At 36.5% G+C, this 17,681-nt stretch overlaps 1 protein-coding gene across 1 annotated transcript in view; it reads right to left on the minus strand.

Annotated features, from left to right (window-relative positions):
* Nucleotides 1-293: 293 nt before the first annotated feature.
* Nucleotides 294-17,681, minus strand: part of LOC124722941 (rho guanine nucleotide exchange factor 17) — a 649,460-nt gene continuing 632,072 nt past the window's right edge. The window contains exons 16-18 of the mRNA XM_047248104.1: nt 17,001-17,175; nt 6,730-6,900; nt 294-2,135 (exon numbers count right to left, since the gene is read on the minus strand). Coding sequence (XP_047104060.1) covers nt 1,870-2,135; nt 6,730-6,900; nt 17,001-17,175 — 612 coding nt within the window. The 3' untranslated portion in view covers nt 294-1,869. The remainder of the gene's footprint in view (nt 2,136-6,729; nt 6,901-17,000; nt 17,176-17,681) is intronic.

The following is a 17,681-nucleotide window of genomic DNA, read 5'->3' on the forward strand; positions in this document are numbered from 1 at the left end:
TTTTATGACATGTCGGATACTTTTGTACTGAATGGTTTAAGATGAATAAATGAGTAAATAAAATACTGTAAATATACAGGATTCAATACATGTTACACTTTCATTTGCAAGCCACATGTAAACATTATTCACAAGAGGAAAACTGTATTAAAATGGCTCTCTATAACTCAAAATAAACAAATGAATTTCTAATTCTTGGTAAAAGGACAATGACTACATTGACACAAGATCAATATTGATGATATTAATAACAGATATATTTCTTCATTATGTTGTTTGCTTTGTTCCATTTCAGCTGGAATCAATTCTAATGCAGTTAAATAATGTGACTAATATTTTTTAAAACAATTTCATAAATAATGATTTTTTTTTGTACTTTCACAAAGTAGGAACCAAACATGGAGGTACACACCTAAATCCAACTGGTGTGCTAGTGTACCACGTTAGTGTTTTCGTTACAGTGAAACATAACTCACTGAGAATTAAACTGTTTACTAAAATTCGTACTAGAGCTACTGTGTATTTTATGATGTCTTTTAACTTAGGGTCTATTATTATGAATATGCATGTACTAAGAAAACTTGGAAAAATAAATGTCATTTTTTCTGTCAATATTGTATTCACGTTTCTACATACAGTACAGGACAATTAGATCTTCCAGGCATTATTCTGTGGACTTTCACATACCATTTAGTTCTGATATTTTACATTAATATGTTTAAATACTTGTAGGATATAAATTTTGTTGTTGTACAATTGCCTCTTGTCTGTAAAATAATGTCTTATTAGATGATCATTCCTTGAGCAGTGTTACATACCAGTCATAGTCTATTTTCTTTTTTATATTACAAGACAGGCTAGCAGATTTTTTTTTATTTGAATACAGTTTGCTATAAAAATTTATTAGTTTTATAGAGATCTTTTAAGATCAATCATGGCCAGAATGTAGTTAACAAAGTAACAATGTTCAGTTAACATTTCTTTTTCCCTTTTCATCTGAGACACACACACACACACACACACACACACACACACACACACACACACACACACACACACAAAGTAACTTATCACAATCATGTTAAAGAAATATATCATTTTAAACAAAATACATGTATACAATAACAATTAACAATATAAAGTTTCATGGGATGTTTGCATCATTCATTATGAAAATAAAATGCTGATTATTAAAAACAAGTATCAACAAACTGGAGTAGAGCTACATATCACCACCATCAGTGCCATTTCAAAAATGAAATGACTCTCACACAACCATAAAATCTGGTATCTTGCTATTTTTAACAGAAAGCGTAAATATTTCCAAATTACAGTGTAGCTTTCCAGACTCAGTTATTCCAAAAACAGAACTGTCACATTTAAGCAACATAACACTTCCTAATGTCTTGGAAAAAATACTCATAATGCACACTGACATTTCTGAATGAGATTAATACTGAATCACTTATAGAAGTATCAAATTCATATCACTAATGCTAACTCACATTTCCCTTTGCAGAAGTGATACTACTATATGTACATAGCTGCTTTCCAATAGACTAATTACATATAAACAAAATCGTAACTAGTCAATCAGTTTTTTATAGCTAACAATTATTCAATCATAAGATCTCTTCATCAATATAAATAATGCATTGTGTTCAAATCTAAATGCTGACATAACTTACTTATAAAAGTAACTAAATACTTTATGGGATGTAATGAGATGTTTACAGTGATCTGCATTAATGTACAAAATGAGTGACTAGCACAAGCTTTACCCACAGGTAACAGCAGGTTATTTAACACAAATGTACACATTAAAGTAGACTAGTCTGAGCAGGTAAATAAGTAGCAATTATATGCAGCTTATACAAGCCACAGTAATAAGTGATTAGTAGAGTCCTCCCGACCAGCTACTTCTGATACACCTGATGTACGAAAATCTTCATATCCATCTCCACCTGAGATTACAAGAAGAGTTGATTTTGAACTGCTGCCTTCACCTCTGCTCCTCCCAACCTGACGTACAAACATCCCTGACTGTTGCTTTAAAGATTCCTTTGTGACATGCTGATAGCCAGTTTCCACACATGTCAGGAAACGTACATGTCCTGTATGGCCATGTGGCATTCCTATAAAATTACAAGAATTGTTCATTATTAATAAGCTGTGAAAAATTTTGTTGCTTATTTAAATTCATCAACAATAAGCATGAAGGGAAAAACTGTTCTAGGGAATGTCAAATTAATAGATTATTTATTTTCTCTCAAAGACAGCACTGGAGCATACAACCTTGGGACAAGAGTATAACAAAATGATTCAACTGGCACATAAAAGACAGCATTACAATTTATGAGAACAGAAAAAGTGAAAGTAAAACATAACAAGATTATATGAGTGTGGTAAATGTATGGTTCTAAAGAGAATGAGTAATTGTTTCACAACATTTCTACACTGCAACTACAGTAGTGTGTATCACTTATCACCATTATTGTAGCACGTGATGTGAACAGGATTCTAGCATTAAATTCATGTGGTAGCACTTCTCACTACAATCAATGTAGTTATTAATATCCCAGTTCTCCTACACTGTAGCACCAAAGAAAATGATATAGGCATGTGTATTCAAATACAAATATATGTAAACAGGCAGAATACAGCACTGCAGTCAGCAAGGTCCATATAAGACAACAAGTCTCTGGCACAGTTATTAGATTGGTTACTGCTGCTACAATGGCAGGATATCAAGATTTAAGTGAGTTTAAACATGGTGTTACAAACAGCGCATGAGCAATAGGACATGACATCTCCAAGGTTGGATGAAGTGGGGATTTCCCCATACGACCATTTCATGGGTGTACTGTGTATATCAGGAATATGGCAAACCATCAAAAATCTGACATCGCTGAGGCCAGAAAAAGATTCTGCAAGAATGGGGCCAACAATGACTGAAGAGAATTGTTCAATGTGACAGAAATGCAACCCTTCTGCAAATTACTGCAGATTTCAATGCTGGGCCATTAGCAAGTGTCAGTTTGTGAAGCATTCAATGAAACATCATTGATATGGGTTTTTGGAGCTGGAGGTCCACTCGTGTACCCTTGATGACTGCATGATACAAAGCTTTATGCCTCACCTGGGCCTGTCAACAACTACATTAGGGTGTTGATGACTGGAAACATGTTGGCTGGTTGGACAAGTCTCATTTCAAATTGTATCGAGTGGATGGACCTGTACGGGTATGAAGACAACCTCATGAATCCATGGACTCTGCATGACCACAGGGGACTGTTCAAGCTGGTGGAGACTCAGTAATGTCGTGGGGTGTGTGCACTTAGTTTGATATGGGATCCCTGATGTGTCTAGATATGACTCTGACACATGACATGTACGTAAGCCTCCTGTCTGATCACCTGCATCCATTCATGCCCATAGTGCATTCTATTAGACTTGGACAATTCCAGCAGAACCATGAAACATTCCACGTGTCCAGAACTGATGCAGTGTGGCTCCAGGAACACTCTTCTGAGTTTAAACACTTCCAATGGCCTCCAAACTCCCCAGATGCAAACATTATTGAGCATATCTGGGACACCTTGCAACATGTTGTTCAGAAGAGATCTCCACTCCCTCATACTCTCAGGGATTTATGGACAGCCCTTCAGGAGTCATGGTGTCAGTTCCCTCCAGCACTGCTTCAGACATTAGTTGGGCCCATGCCACATCATGTTGTGGCACTTCTGCTTGCTCTTGGGGGCCCTGCCCAGTATTAGGCAGGTGTACCAGTTTCTTTGCCTCTTCAGTGTATAATTATCATAAGAGAAGAATGTTTGGCCCCAAGCTGTAAGTTTCAGTCTAAAATTGGTGCCCACTGATGTATGCAGATGAATTGGTGCTAGAAACTTGTGAACTCTACATGTTTTGCAGCACCTGTTATGACAATTTTCACATAAATTGTTCTCTGCAAACGTCAGGCAATGTTTACCCAATCCTTTTTTTCAGTTACCAAATATATTGGAAGGACTTCCAACATTATCAAGGTTGTCTTCTTTCGAAGAAATAAGGGCATCCAACTAAGGCAAAGATACTGGAGGACTCCCTGTAATGCTGAGAGTGTGTGTAAGTCATCAAGATACATTACTATAATACTATATCATGCCATTATACCATTTAATGGCTATAAATTTGGTTTGGCTCATTTTTATGATACAAGAGACAACTCCTTAATAAGCTTTCTTATGATAATGCATGAGATTAACAATTATTTACTAATATTCCCTCTAATGTATTTATGAAAATTGTAAATATTTTTTTTTCAATTTGGATGTTTTGTCTTTCATAATATGACCAGCAAAAATTCTTTTTAAAATGTTATTTGTTGTTATTCATTTTATAATTACACCTGCATCATGTATAGAATCTTTCATTTAGTTTCATCTCACCCCTTGTTTCTTTTTTTCCCAAGATGAATGCTGAGTACTCCAGTTATTAATGTATGGAAATAAAATGGAATATGAAACTGAGACTACTGGGAAGTATGTGAAAGCAGTGACTGAAACATTAATGACCACGGACAAGACTTAGTGAAACCACCTACCATTGTCCACACAATGAAGGCATGGACAATTCTATGAATAGTACATGTGACTCATATACTGGCACACCTTCAAGCCAAAACAGTAACGTTGATGATGCCTGAGAGAAGACTTCCACTTAGTAGGTAGTCAAAGTGGTGTACAGATAAAATTATTAAAGACATATGACAGCTGTGGAACAATGATAATAAGATGGAAAAAAATCAAGAACATAATTACTAAATACAGATTGAGATGGATCTTCATGTTTCATAAAAGCCACAGAAGAGGAAGAACATGGAAAATGTCATAACTATTTTGTTTATTCTCTGACTTTTTTGAACATTTCAGCCAAAACAATCTGTAATTACATCCAACAGAAACTGGCAAGAGAAATGAGATTTGTTTGAAATGGAGCTGTTGACAGTACAAAGTAAAAACATGGAATCAATAAGCACATGTTTATTGATATTACAATGCAATTTACATAACTGATATTAGAAGTATGTATGGAAATTTGTGATGTTTTCCTAACTTAATAAAATGATAATTGAACCAGACAATGAACTTATACCATTTTTTGCATTAATGATGTCAATATAATTACCCTAAAGAAGAGAGCTAGAGAAGCTGTTTACTATGGATTCAGAAATTGCAGTTAATATTTTCAATCTAACTGGTTTTTGTATACACTGCCAGAAAAAAAAATTGGTAGACTTGGAAAGACAATTTCAATTTTGATCTGATGACAGAATATGACCATGTGGATGGTGGTAGATGTACTGATAATGGTTTCAGTGTTGTCCGCCAATCAATAACATTGTGGCATAGCTACCAGAGTGCCATCTGTGTCTACCCTTTAATAGAGCATGCTCACAGCTAGAAGGCTCACTGTGGTGCACATGTGTGCAGCAATCAGGCAACCATGCCACAGAGACACACACGTGCGTCCTACAGCCAACTGAGCAAGTTTGACAGAGGTCAAATGGTGACTTCTGAGAGGTCAGATGGTCTTTCTGAGATATTGCCACATAAGGTGGAAGTGCTGTGTCAATTTTGCAGTGATGCTGGCATGAGTGGTCGCATGAACATTCTCACACATGATAAGGTTCTGTATGTCCATGTAGCACAGATGCCTACCACGATCATCCTATTGTAAGAGCAGCAGTGGCAGATCCTACAGCTACCACAGCACAAATATGAGAGCTTGTGAGCCCAGATGTCCCAACATGAACTGCTTGAAACAGTGGGACTGCAGTCATGCACTTCTCTAGCCCATCTTCAATTCACACCACAGCGTTGATGTGCACCAGCTCGATTGGTGCCATGAGAGGATCACTTGGAAGGTGGAATGGCATGCCGTGGTCTTCAGCAATGAAAGCAGGTGCATGCAAGTGATGGCTGTTTGTGTATATAATGTAGGCCTGGTGAGCACTGTCACACAGAGTGCATTTTTCCAAGACACACTGGCCCCATCCCTGGCCTTCTGGTCTGGGGTGTGATAAGCTACATCTCTCATTCACCTTTGCTGTTTCTGGAGGAGATGCTAACCAGCACTTGGTACGTGCAGAATGTTGTTAGACACATTTTTTTGCCATTCTTGCAACAGGAAGGTGATTTGTTGTTGCAACAGGATAATACTCACCCACACATGGCCCATGAAACTCAACATTCTCTGCAAGATGTGAAACAACTTCCCTGGTCAGCACAATCTCCGGAGTTGCCTCCAATTGTGCATGTGTGGGATATGATGGGACAAGAAGTGACTCATGTGGCTTGTCAATCCACAACTGTTACAGGACTACGTGAATAGTTTTAGTAGGTATGCAATAACATGACCCAGGACAGTATTCACCATCTTTATGATCCAATGGATGTCAGAGTCAGCACCAGCATTGCCACCTGTGGCATCTACACCATGTACTATATGTGTGTTTCAGCATGGGTCAATACCTGGTACCTCAGAACTGTTCATGCTATTGCTGTGTAAACATAATCATTTCATGTACACCATATGCACCACTGCAACAATAAATCTTGAGTGAATTGGAGATCTCTAAAATGACATACTAATTTTTTTCCCAACAGTGTAAATCTTTTTTAAGGGATGCATGATGAAAACTTTTTGAGGCTGTATTTCCCATAAACTAACCTGATGCTGTTGGTACTGTGGTAACTTTAGTTGTAGAAGGAGTGATGTGTGGGAGTCGCATATTAAGGATAACTCCTGCACTTGTTCCAATCCACAGCATGTCTTTACATGCAAGCAGTGAAGTTACCCTCAGACAAGCAGCTTTATGTTGCCGGATAATGTCATCACAACCTGGAAATAATAATAATAAAAAAGTCAATATATCCTATTACTTCTTGTTGTGAAAATACTGCAATAAAGAGTCTTGCAAATTGAGTATAAATGGGAGACACTTTGTATTTGCAGTTTAAGAGAAAATAAATTAGTACTTGGTAAAACAATAGAGAAATGAAATGAAAAGGAAATAGGACAGAAAAGGGGGAAGGGAAGGGGGAAAGGGAAACAGAAAGGGAAGTGGAAACAAAGAAACATGAAGTGAGGATACGATGAGCTCTGCAATCAGTGACCTCACTTTGTAAGCATCGAATCATGTGTTATGGGAGTAAAAGTGGCTGTGAATGCAAGAAACAAGCTGGGGTTGCTGTTATACAACATACAGCCATGGTGTGCATACTTATGGCCACATAAAGCTGGGAAGAACTTGTTTTAACTCGATTTTGAACTAAATGCTGCCCAACAATGCATATGTTCTTCTTCTACCTAAAAGATCCATCAGCAAGTGTTACTTGTGAAATGTTTTTTGTTTTTTTTATTTTCTCCTGTATCATTACAGTATGTAGTGTGTAAATAATATAGGGCAAATCAAGGATATAAAACATTCAGTATCACATATTTACACAGAGCAATAATTTTTTAGGTTTGCTAACAATAGCAGCTACTTATACAATTATTTACAGATTTAATTTATAATGTAATTCTTCAAATGGTAATATTCCTTTTCCACTCTTTGAGTATCTTTGGGAAGTATTTTTTTGTGTACAATGTCTTATAGGTTTTAGGGCATTGTTCTTGATAATTTGATATCTTCACCAAGAATTGTCAGTTGATGTCCTTCTGAATGTTATAGGAGTGGACACTTGCATTTGTTTTCCATTATGAAATACCTTCTGTGAATAGTACTGGTCATGGAGCACATTTCCCAGAGGTGGAGGTTTCACACTATTTTACTAAGAGTCTCAGATTTGCCTATTTTGGACAGGATGCATGAAGAAAATAACTGGAAATGATCATATTTGTATGTTCTATGTCTACATCTACATAGTTACTCCACAATTCACCATACAGTGCATGGTGGAAGGTATCCTATACCACTACTAGTCATTACATTTCCTGTTCCATTCACAAATAGAGGAAGGTTACAACTATTGTCTATATGCCTTCGTTTGAGTTCTAATTTCTCATATCTTATCTTCATGGCCCTTATGCAAAATGTATGGTGGAGGCAGTAGAACAGTTCTGCAGTCAGCTTCAAATGCCAGTTCTTTAAATTTTCTTAATAGTGTTCCTTGAAGAGAATGTGACCTTCCCTCCAAGGATTCCCATTTGTGTTCCTGAACTAAGTCTGTAACATTCACATGTCATTCACAACATTGCTGCTCGCATTGGTTGAGACCCAATAACTGTTAGCAGAATATGGAATCGGTGGGTTCAGGAGGGTAATACGGAATGCCGTGCTGGATCCCAAAGGCCTTGGATCAGTAGCAGTCAAGATGACAGGCATCTTATCTGCATGGCTGTAACAGATCGTGCAGCCACGTCTCGATCCCTGAGTCAACAGATGGGGACGTTTGCAAGACAACAACCATCTGCATGAACAGTTCAACGATGTTTGCAGCAGCATGTACTATCAGCTCAGAGATCATGGCTGTGGTTACCCTTGACACTGGATCACAGACAGGAGTGCCTGCAATGGTGTACTCAACAACAAACCTGGGTGCATGAATGGCAAAACGTCATTTTTTCAGATGAATCCAGGTTCTGTTTACAGCATCAGGATGGTCGCATCCATGTTTGGCAACATCGCAGTGAACGCACATTGGAAGTGTGTTTTCGTCATCGCCATACTGGTGTATCACCCAGCATGATGGTATGGGTTGCCATTGGTTACACTGGTTACACGTCTCGGTCACCTCTTGTTGGCATTGACAGCACTTTGAACAGGGGACATTACATTTAAGATGTGTTACAACCCGTGGCTCTACCCTTCATTCGATCCCTGCGAAACCCTACATTTCAGCAGGATAATGCACAACTGCATGTTGCAGGTCCTGTACGGCCCTTTCTGGGTACAGAAAATGTTCGACTGCTGCTGTGGCCAGCAGATTCTCCAGATCTCTCACCAATTGAAAATGTCTGGTCAATGGTGGCCGAGCAACTGGCTTGTCGCAATACGCCAGTCTCTACTCTTGATGAGCTGTGGTATCGTGTTGAAGCTGCATGGGCAACTGTACCTGTACACGCCATCCAAGCTCTGTTTGACTCAATGCCGAGGTGTATCAAGGCCGTTACTACTGCCAGAGGTGGTTGTTCTGGGTACTGATTTCTCAGGATCTATGCACCCAAATTGCGTGAACATGTAATCACATGTCAATTCTAGTACAATATATTTGTCCAATGAATACCTGTTTATCATCTGAATTTCTTCTTGGTATAGCAATTTTAATGGCCAGTAGTGTATATACAGAATAACAGTGGCCCTGTCACACTTCCCTGGGGCACTCCTGACGATGCCCTTGTCTCTGATGAACACTCACCATTGAGGACAGTATACTGGGTTCTATAACTTAAGAAGTCTTACAGTCACTCACATATCTGTGAACTTATTCCAAATGTTCATACCTTCTTTAACAGCCTGCAATGGGGTACCATGTCAAACACTTTCCAGATATCTAGAAATATGGAATCTGCCTGTTGCCCTTCATCCATTATTTGCAGCATCTCATGTGAGAAAAGAGCAAGCTGAGTTTCACATGAGTGCTACTTTCTAAAACCATGCTGATTTGTGGTTATAAGCTGCTTGGTCTCAAGAAAATTTATTATATTCCAAATGAGAATATGTTCAAGACTTCTGCTGCAAACTGATGTTAGGGATATTGGTCTGTAATTTTGCAAGTCTGTTCTTTTAACCTTCTTTTACACAGCAGTAGTGTACACGTTTTTCGAGTCACTTGGAACTTTGCATTGGGAAAGAGATCTGTGATACATGCAGGTTAGGTAAGAGATCAATACTTTTGAGTACTCTTTGGAAAACTGAATTGCAATTTCATTTGGAGCTAGTGACTTATTTGTTTTTGACTCTTCCAGTTGTTTGTCTATGCCAGGGATGCTTATCACTATGCATCTATATGGGAGCCTGTTTGATGGTCAAATGACAGTATGTTTGTATGATTCTCCCGCTTGAATGATTTCTTGAACATGAAATTTAAAACTCTGGCTGTTGTTCTGCCATCTTCAAGTGCCACACTATACTGGTCAACAAGCAACTGGATGGAAGTCTTAGATACACTTAGTGACTTCACATAGGACCAGAATTTTCTTGCATTCTGTGCCAGATATTTTGCTAAAGTATGACAGTGGTAGGTGTTGAATGCTTCATGCATAGCTCTTTTCACAGAAGCATGAATCTCTATTAACCTTTGCTTCTTGTCATTTGTGCATTCCCTTTTGAAATGAGAGTGCAATGGCCTCTGCTTTCTCAGCATTTTCAGAATCTCATTATTAATCAATGGTGGGTCTGTTCCATGACTAATCCACTTACTAGGCACATAATTATCCAGGCAGTGATTTACAATCTGCTTAAACTTTGCCCATAATTCCTCTACATCCATCTTACTGGAAGTAAGTGATGTCAGTTCACTGTGTAAGTGAGATGTTAACAGCTGTTGTTTCTAGCAGAAACACTCTCTTATCATTCTTGAACTGATTTAGTAACTTTCATAACCACAGTTACTATGTTAACATCATGATCAGTAATTCCCATTACTGTACTGACATTGTTGATAAGGCCTGACCTGCTGGCAGACTACAAATTGTTTAAAAATCCTGCCATCTTTTGAGTGAATGGGAAGAAAACATTGAAACACATAACACTGAATTATCAGTAGATATAAAACTGGCTTTTTGTTTAGTCAGATATAAGCAGATTTTGCTTTCTATGAGTATGAAACTGCTACAAGAGTACACTGAGGGTCATATACCACATTTGAATATAAAGCACTATGAATCTTGTTAGTATTAATGTGGAAAACAGGAAAATAATTTATTAACAATAAAATATACATTTTTCTACCGAACAAGAAAACACTTTACTGACTCTGGTCAGTTATATTAAAAGAAAACATTTTACTAACATCACATTTGGAGTAACTCATGAATAATCATTATTTCCACTACAGAAAAAATGTCTTTTCATTCTCCCTTTTTAACATCGGTGATATACAGATGATTTTTTTTACAAAAAAATGTAGTACTACCCTCATTTTGAAAATTGATTTGACCACCTTAGTGCTTTACTACACATCATCTTGTTGGAGACGGGATGTCCTTGCCTTCTTCTGACTGTAGAAATGACTTGTTCAGCCAGTTATTGGAGGATGTAGAATTTGAAATGGGCTTTACACCATGGTGCAAGTTTAAATTTTTTCATTAACAAACCACTTCCAGAGGTGAAAGAAACGATATGTTCAGAAAAATAGTCTGACAATGACAGGGGATCAAACCCCAAGCTTTTTGGAATTAGATGTGGAACTATTAACACATGCAATTTCCTGTTATTTGAATATCATTGTACCCACATAGCAAATGTGTTTCAAAGAGTCTATTGTGTACTGTGCACAGAAGCTGTTTGCTTAGATAGTGTTACAGGTTTTTGTAATTAGTATACTACCTTTATTTTTCAACAGAAAGTGTTCCATTATACACACTAATATTTAAGAATCCAATGGATTCTACTTCAGCAAGCTTTAGTCAGTTGCCTTTTACATTTGTATGCCGACACTTCCCTTCTTTTAACATTACATACACAATATTTTTCAGGTTTATAACCAGGTCTTTTTTCATGAGCTGTTGGAAATGGATTCTACTTCAACAAGCTTTATTCTATCGCCTTTTACATTTGTATGCTCATACTTTGCTTTTTTAACATTACATACATAATCTTTTTCAGGTTTATAACCAGGTCATTTTTCATGAGCTTCTGGACTGTAGCATTTGCAGAAATAAATCCTCTTCTACTCAGCTGTTCCACATTTTTATCACCCTTCAGTAAAGTCAGGTCATCAGCATACAAAACTTTATTTCTTTCTTCTCAACAGCTGTATCTTTCACAATTATTGTTCCATTACCAAAGCCTGCAGCACTTTGTATTTGATGGCTTCAGCTTCTGATTGTTTTGCATTTACTACTGATACTTACAGTTTCCTGTTACTTAGTTATCATTATATCTATTCTTATACTTGCCCATGAATGTTATATAGTTGTTGTCTTTCTATAAGTATTGCATAGATGATATCAAAAAATGCTTTGGAAAGATAAAAAAAAACATTGTGGATAAAATCCCTGTTTCATCCATTGATGCTGTTCTTTGGTTGGTAACTGCTGATTCTTTCTGAAAATGTGCTAGGATGATACTAGAATGTTGTAATTGTCCTAATAAACAAGCACTTAAAGTTTATTTGAAAGGGTTGAGATCAATGAAACTATTCTAGGCAAACTAAAAAATTGTGATTATAGATTAAAAATATATATTTTATAAAGTGTATTGTCTGCTGTTCCAACTGACAGTTTGTCGAGAACATGTAGTCTGTTGTTGGTGTTACCATTGGTCATACACTTACCGACTCTTGCTTATATTCAACGTTCCTGGAAATGTTCTACCCCTGAAAACTAATAAGCTGTATTATGTGTCTCAGTACTACATCACCACTAGCTGATTTCTTGACATATATGTTGTGTATAGTTTTTCTAAGTTACCCTTTTGTAACTGGTTTCAGAAAAACTGTGCAATATATTTCTATAGATACCTTACAACATTTTTGGTCTGTTTTTTTCATGTTCCAAGTTTCCACTGCTTTTACACAATTGTCATTGATTATGTTTGCAATCTTTCTACCAATTTCTTGAGTGTGATACATATTTTCTTATATTTCTAACTTCTTTTATGATTTTTTTGACTTTGTTGTAATGGTGGTAATTGTTCTTACTCTTGTCTTTTTTTATTATTTTTATGTATTTCTTTCAAAACACCTCACATTTTTTCAGCTCCATCCTGCCATCTCAGATGCTGCAGTGCTATACATCTACATCTACAATAAAACTCTGCTAACCAATCTGCACTGTGTACTTCTGATAGCAGTATCACCTGCTCTGCTTTGTAATGCTGCATAGGGGTAACGACTGTCAATAAGCCTCAGTATTATCTCTAATCTCTCTGAATTTCCACATCATGGTCATTCCATTACATGTACGTCAGAGGAAGTAGTATGTCTCACGATCCTCCTTGGAATGTGTGCTCTTGGAACTTTAACAGTAAACCTCTCTGTGAAGCATAACATCTGCCACTGGAGACTTGACAGCATAACTATAATGCCCACTTTATGGAATAAACACATGAGGAACACAGGGCTCTTTAGTGGATCCTCTCTATCTTCTCTGTTTTATTAATAATACCTGGTAAGGGACTCAGACTGATAAGAAATACTAAATAATTGGTTGAATCATTGTTTTACAAGCCTTCTGTGGATAACTAGCATTTCTTTATGATTCTTCATGTGAATCTCAACTCACCATTTGCTCTTCCTATGGCTGGTTTTATGTGATAATCCCACTTTACACCATTTATGGAAAGTTACCTCTAGATATTTTGTGGTTGATACTGTTTCTGATGATTTAATACCATTAGTATAATGAAATGGTAATGAGTCTTTCCATTATTTGTGTGAACTATGTTACAATTATTTACACTGAGGATAAACAGACAGTCCCTATACTGATTGTCTTTGATCTGAAGGTCTTCCTGCATTTTGCTTCTGTTTCTGTTACTGCAACTTTTCTGTATACAACACCATTGTCTGCAAACACCATCACAATTCTTCCAATATTATCCATTAGATCAGTTATGTATACTGTGAAAAGAAACATCCCTACAACACTCACTTATGATGGTCCTGAAGTTACTTTTTCATCTGCCAATTTAATTCTGTTAAGAATGATGTGTTGAGTTCTAACTGCCAAAACTGGTTCAGAACCCATTATGTTTTGTATTTTGTTCACTATGTGGTACTGTGGAACTCCAATGAATGCCTCCCATAAGTCAGAGAATATGTCATCAACCTGATTGACATTACCTACATTCCACTAGACCTCATGGAAAAACATTGTATTCTGATTTTCACAGGATGTCTGTTTGTGGAATCAATGTTGATTCTCAAGGAGATCTTAGGCCTATTATCATGTAGATATGTTCAATGGCCCTTCTTGGACAGAGGAATGCCCTGTGCCTTTTTCCAGTAAATTTGTACCATTTGTCCCCCGCAACCATTTATGAACTGCTGTTGGAGGGAGAAATAGTTCTTTCATATGATATTTATATAATCATAGAGATATTTCATTAGGTGCATATGTATTTCCTCTGTAAAGTGAAGTTAGTTGAACTTCTATTCCATGATCACTTATCTCAGTAGCTACAATTTTGACATTTGTCTGTAGAGTGAAAGCAGAAAGCATATTACAATCTTCCAAGTCAAACACTGCCAGAAGACCAAACTCAGTATTTGGGCCTCCTCTGTAATATTTTTTTGGTACTAGTGTGGCCACTGAGTCACTAAACAGATAATTTCAATCTGCTTATTGACTTTACATAAGACCAAAATGTTTTAAGATTTTTGGCCAGAACAGTTGCCAAAAATGTTATCACTGAATTCATTTATTGCTTCTCACATTGTGTTCTTTATGCCTATTTGGCTTCCTTTAACCTTTGTTTGTCAACAAGGCTTTTACTTCACTTAATTCAATGATTTTGTAGCTACTTTCTAGTATGACCATTGAACTACAGCCAGTTTTTACTTCTATCACAACCAAATATTTTATTGCTAAGACACTGTGTTTGAGCTGGTACTTTACTTAGGGGAATGCCACATTAAAATGATATGTTACTGAACTAATAAAAGCATGACACATCCCTTTTGCATTCTGAGCCTGTAGAGCTCAGTCCCAAATTCACAACTTAATAGCACTTAAAAGATGTTTATGTTTTCTTTGCCAATGATTCTTATTTCTTTGGTAGTTTGCTTCAGTTCTGATGTTAGGCCATTACTTATGAAGAAGCAGCTAAGCTGTCCCTAATAAACAATTATTTCTTTTTGTACTGTTTGTGTCTCATAGCACAAGCATTAACATTGACAATGATTTTATTAATGATTGGTTGACCTGGAGAAGTCACTCTTGTAGGTGCGTAACACCTAATCTCTGTGTTATGCTGTGGCAAGCATTTTTCAAAATCTTGCTATATTAAACTCTCTGCACAAAATAATGTTTTTCTTCATATTCTTTCCTACTAATTTTGCAATTTTTGCTTAAAGTTTCTAATATTTCTACCTGCAGATCTGTAAAAGCATTTTCAATACACCAGAAACTCCATGACTTTTTGGCCTTTATTGTTGTAATCTGAAAGAATAGTGCTGTGATTTTAACTTATGTTTGCATCTACAAAAGTGACTGGCTAAGGCACGCTCATTTAGTGTATAATTACTTATCTCTGAGCTTGGATCCTGCATAAAAACTTCTAGCTGAACAAATCAGGTTTCTTGTTTCATTCATAATTTATCCTGCACTGCTGCTTGTAACAGAATTTGTCCCAGTATGTATAACAACACCTCTGCAGTTTGATTTGAATTTAGATTTAGTTCCTGCAGTAATCTGATTTGTGCTCCCCATTTTTTTTTTGTGCTGTTGTGCTCTAACTCCAGGTCACACACTGATTATGCAATTACAAGCAGCAAAAGTTTTTTCAACAGCAAATAGTACATCATTAGAATACCATTCTTGCTACATTGCATAGTTGCAGTGTTGTCTTTCCTCTTGTTACATGAACCAATATTCCATTTATACCTGTACTTATTTACAGTATAATGAAGAGGATACCTGCTACTCACCATATAGGGGAGATGCTGAATAACAGAAAGGCACAATAAGAAGACTTTTGAACAGTTAACTTTCAGCCAAGAAGGCCTTTGTTGAAAATGTGACTCAGAATCTCTGCTATATGGGGTGTAACAATTATTCTTTTTGTTATATTGTTACATCCCATCCTGGATTTTCCATTCTTTAGTATGTATTTTCAGGTTTTTGCCTTGTTTACCAAGCTGGATGGAATGTCCATCTCTGGAGGGCGAAAATAAAATGGTGATAGGCAAACATAATATGTATATAAAGTGGAAAAGTATCTACTCAAACTGTAGTGCAACAGAAGTTACTACAGGATGTTGACCAATTTGCGTGTATTGGCAGGCTTATCTGTAATAATGGGGAAGTAGATGCAGAATGCAGAAATCACCAGCAGCATTGGGAAAGCTTCTGCAGTCTCCCAATAACCTTTGTGTTACATATAATATAAAAGTGGCAGTCAAATGAAAACATGACAGATGGAAAAAAGTAAGTAAATTGTAATATTTCAAAAGTAATCACCTTAACTGTTAACATATTTATCCCACTGTGAGACAAGACCGTCAATGTCTTTATGGGAAATTTTTTGTGGTTGCCTAAGGAGTCATGATTGTATCCATGATTGTACTTCTTTATCCAAAGGAATTCAATGGTTATGGAAGTCTTTCTTCAGGGCACCAAAAATATGGCAATCACATGGAGAGAGACTGGGAATGTATGAAGAATGTGTAAGGGCTTCATGGTGAAACTTCTGTGGCATACTTGTAACAACCTTGACAACATGTTGGCAGGACCACTTGTTGCCACAGTTGCTTTAATTATTCTGCAGATGTTTTGCCAGGAACCCCTTACACAACCTCCATACAGTCCTGATCTATCCCCATGCTATTTCCATATTTCTAGAGTCCTGAAGAAATGCATTCATGGCCCTTGATTGTCTTTGTGGTTTTTAAATGTGTATAAGAATCATCCTGTATATTGATTATGTATCATGAGAACAATATTCACAAATGACAAAAACTATGCTATCATAAACTACAAGTATATAATGTTTATTTCATGTCAAGGTTAATGCATCATGTTGCAAAAACTATGCTATCATAAACAACAAGTATATAATGTTTATTTCATGTCAAGATTTATTCATCAGGTTGTTATATCATTTCACTTACTTTGTAGCATTTTTGTTACTGCAGGTGCAACATTAACATCACAGAGGCATTCATATGATATTGCATGGAAAAGTTTTACAACTGCTGAATTCTGTAAGGAAATCCAAACACCAAATCCTGCCAGTGCTAAACATGTTACAGATCGACTGCTGTCAGAGTTTACTTGAAAGGAATGCTGAAATGAAACAGAAATACTAAATTTTAATGTAAGTAATGCAGGAAAGAAATGTCAACAACAATATCAAAGAAACTTTATGTATCTTTATTACATACACAGATAAAAACGTATCCCAAATCAGTGTTGAATTTTGAAGAGTTGAAAGTATAGTTAATTTTGCAACAAACATTATCTGCATATTTAATGTATAAAAGAGAACTAGACATGAATCAAAGATTCATTTATCTGTAACTGCAATAAAAATTTTGAGTTTAATAATGTCAGGCCATTAAGGAGGCTCTTAAGGGTGTTAGGAGTTCCTTTGTGTTAACAGAACACATATATTTCTTCAAATGATTAGGTGGAAGCTACTTGATACCCCATCAGGTAGAGAACAAAGAAACATTGCATCATAGCAATGTGCAACCTTGTTTGTTCTTATTGCTCTCACAGTGGTTAGCACACTGGACTTGCATTCGGGAGAACGACGGTTCAATCTCGCATCCGACCGTCCTGATTTAGGT

This window comes from Schistocerca piceifrons, chromosome X (assembly GCF_021461385.2).
Source record: "Schistocerca piceifrons isolate TAMUIC-IGC-003096 chromosome X, iqSchPice1.1, whole genome shotgun sequence".
NCBI classification, from domain to species: Eukaryota; Metazoa; Arthropoda; class Insecta; order Orthoptera; family Acrididae; genus Schistocerca; species Schistocerca piceifrons.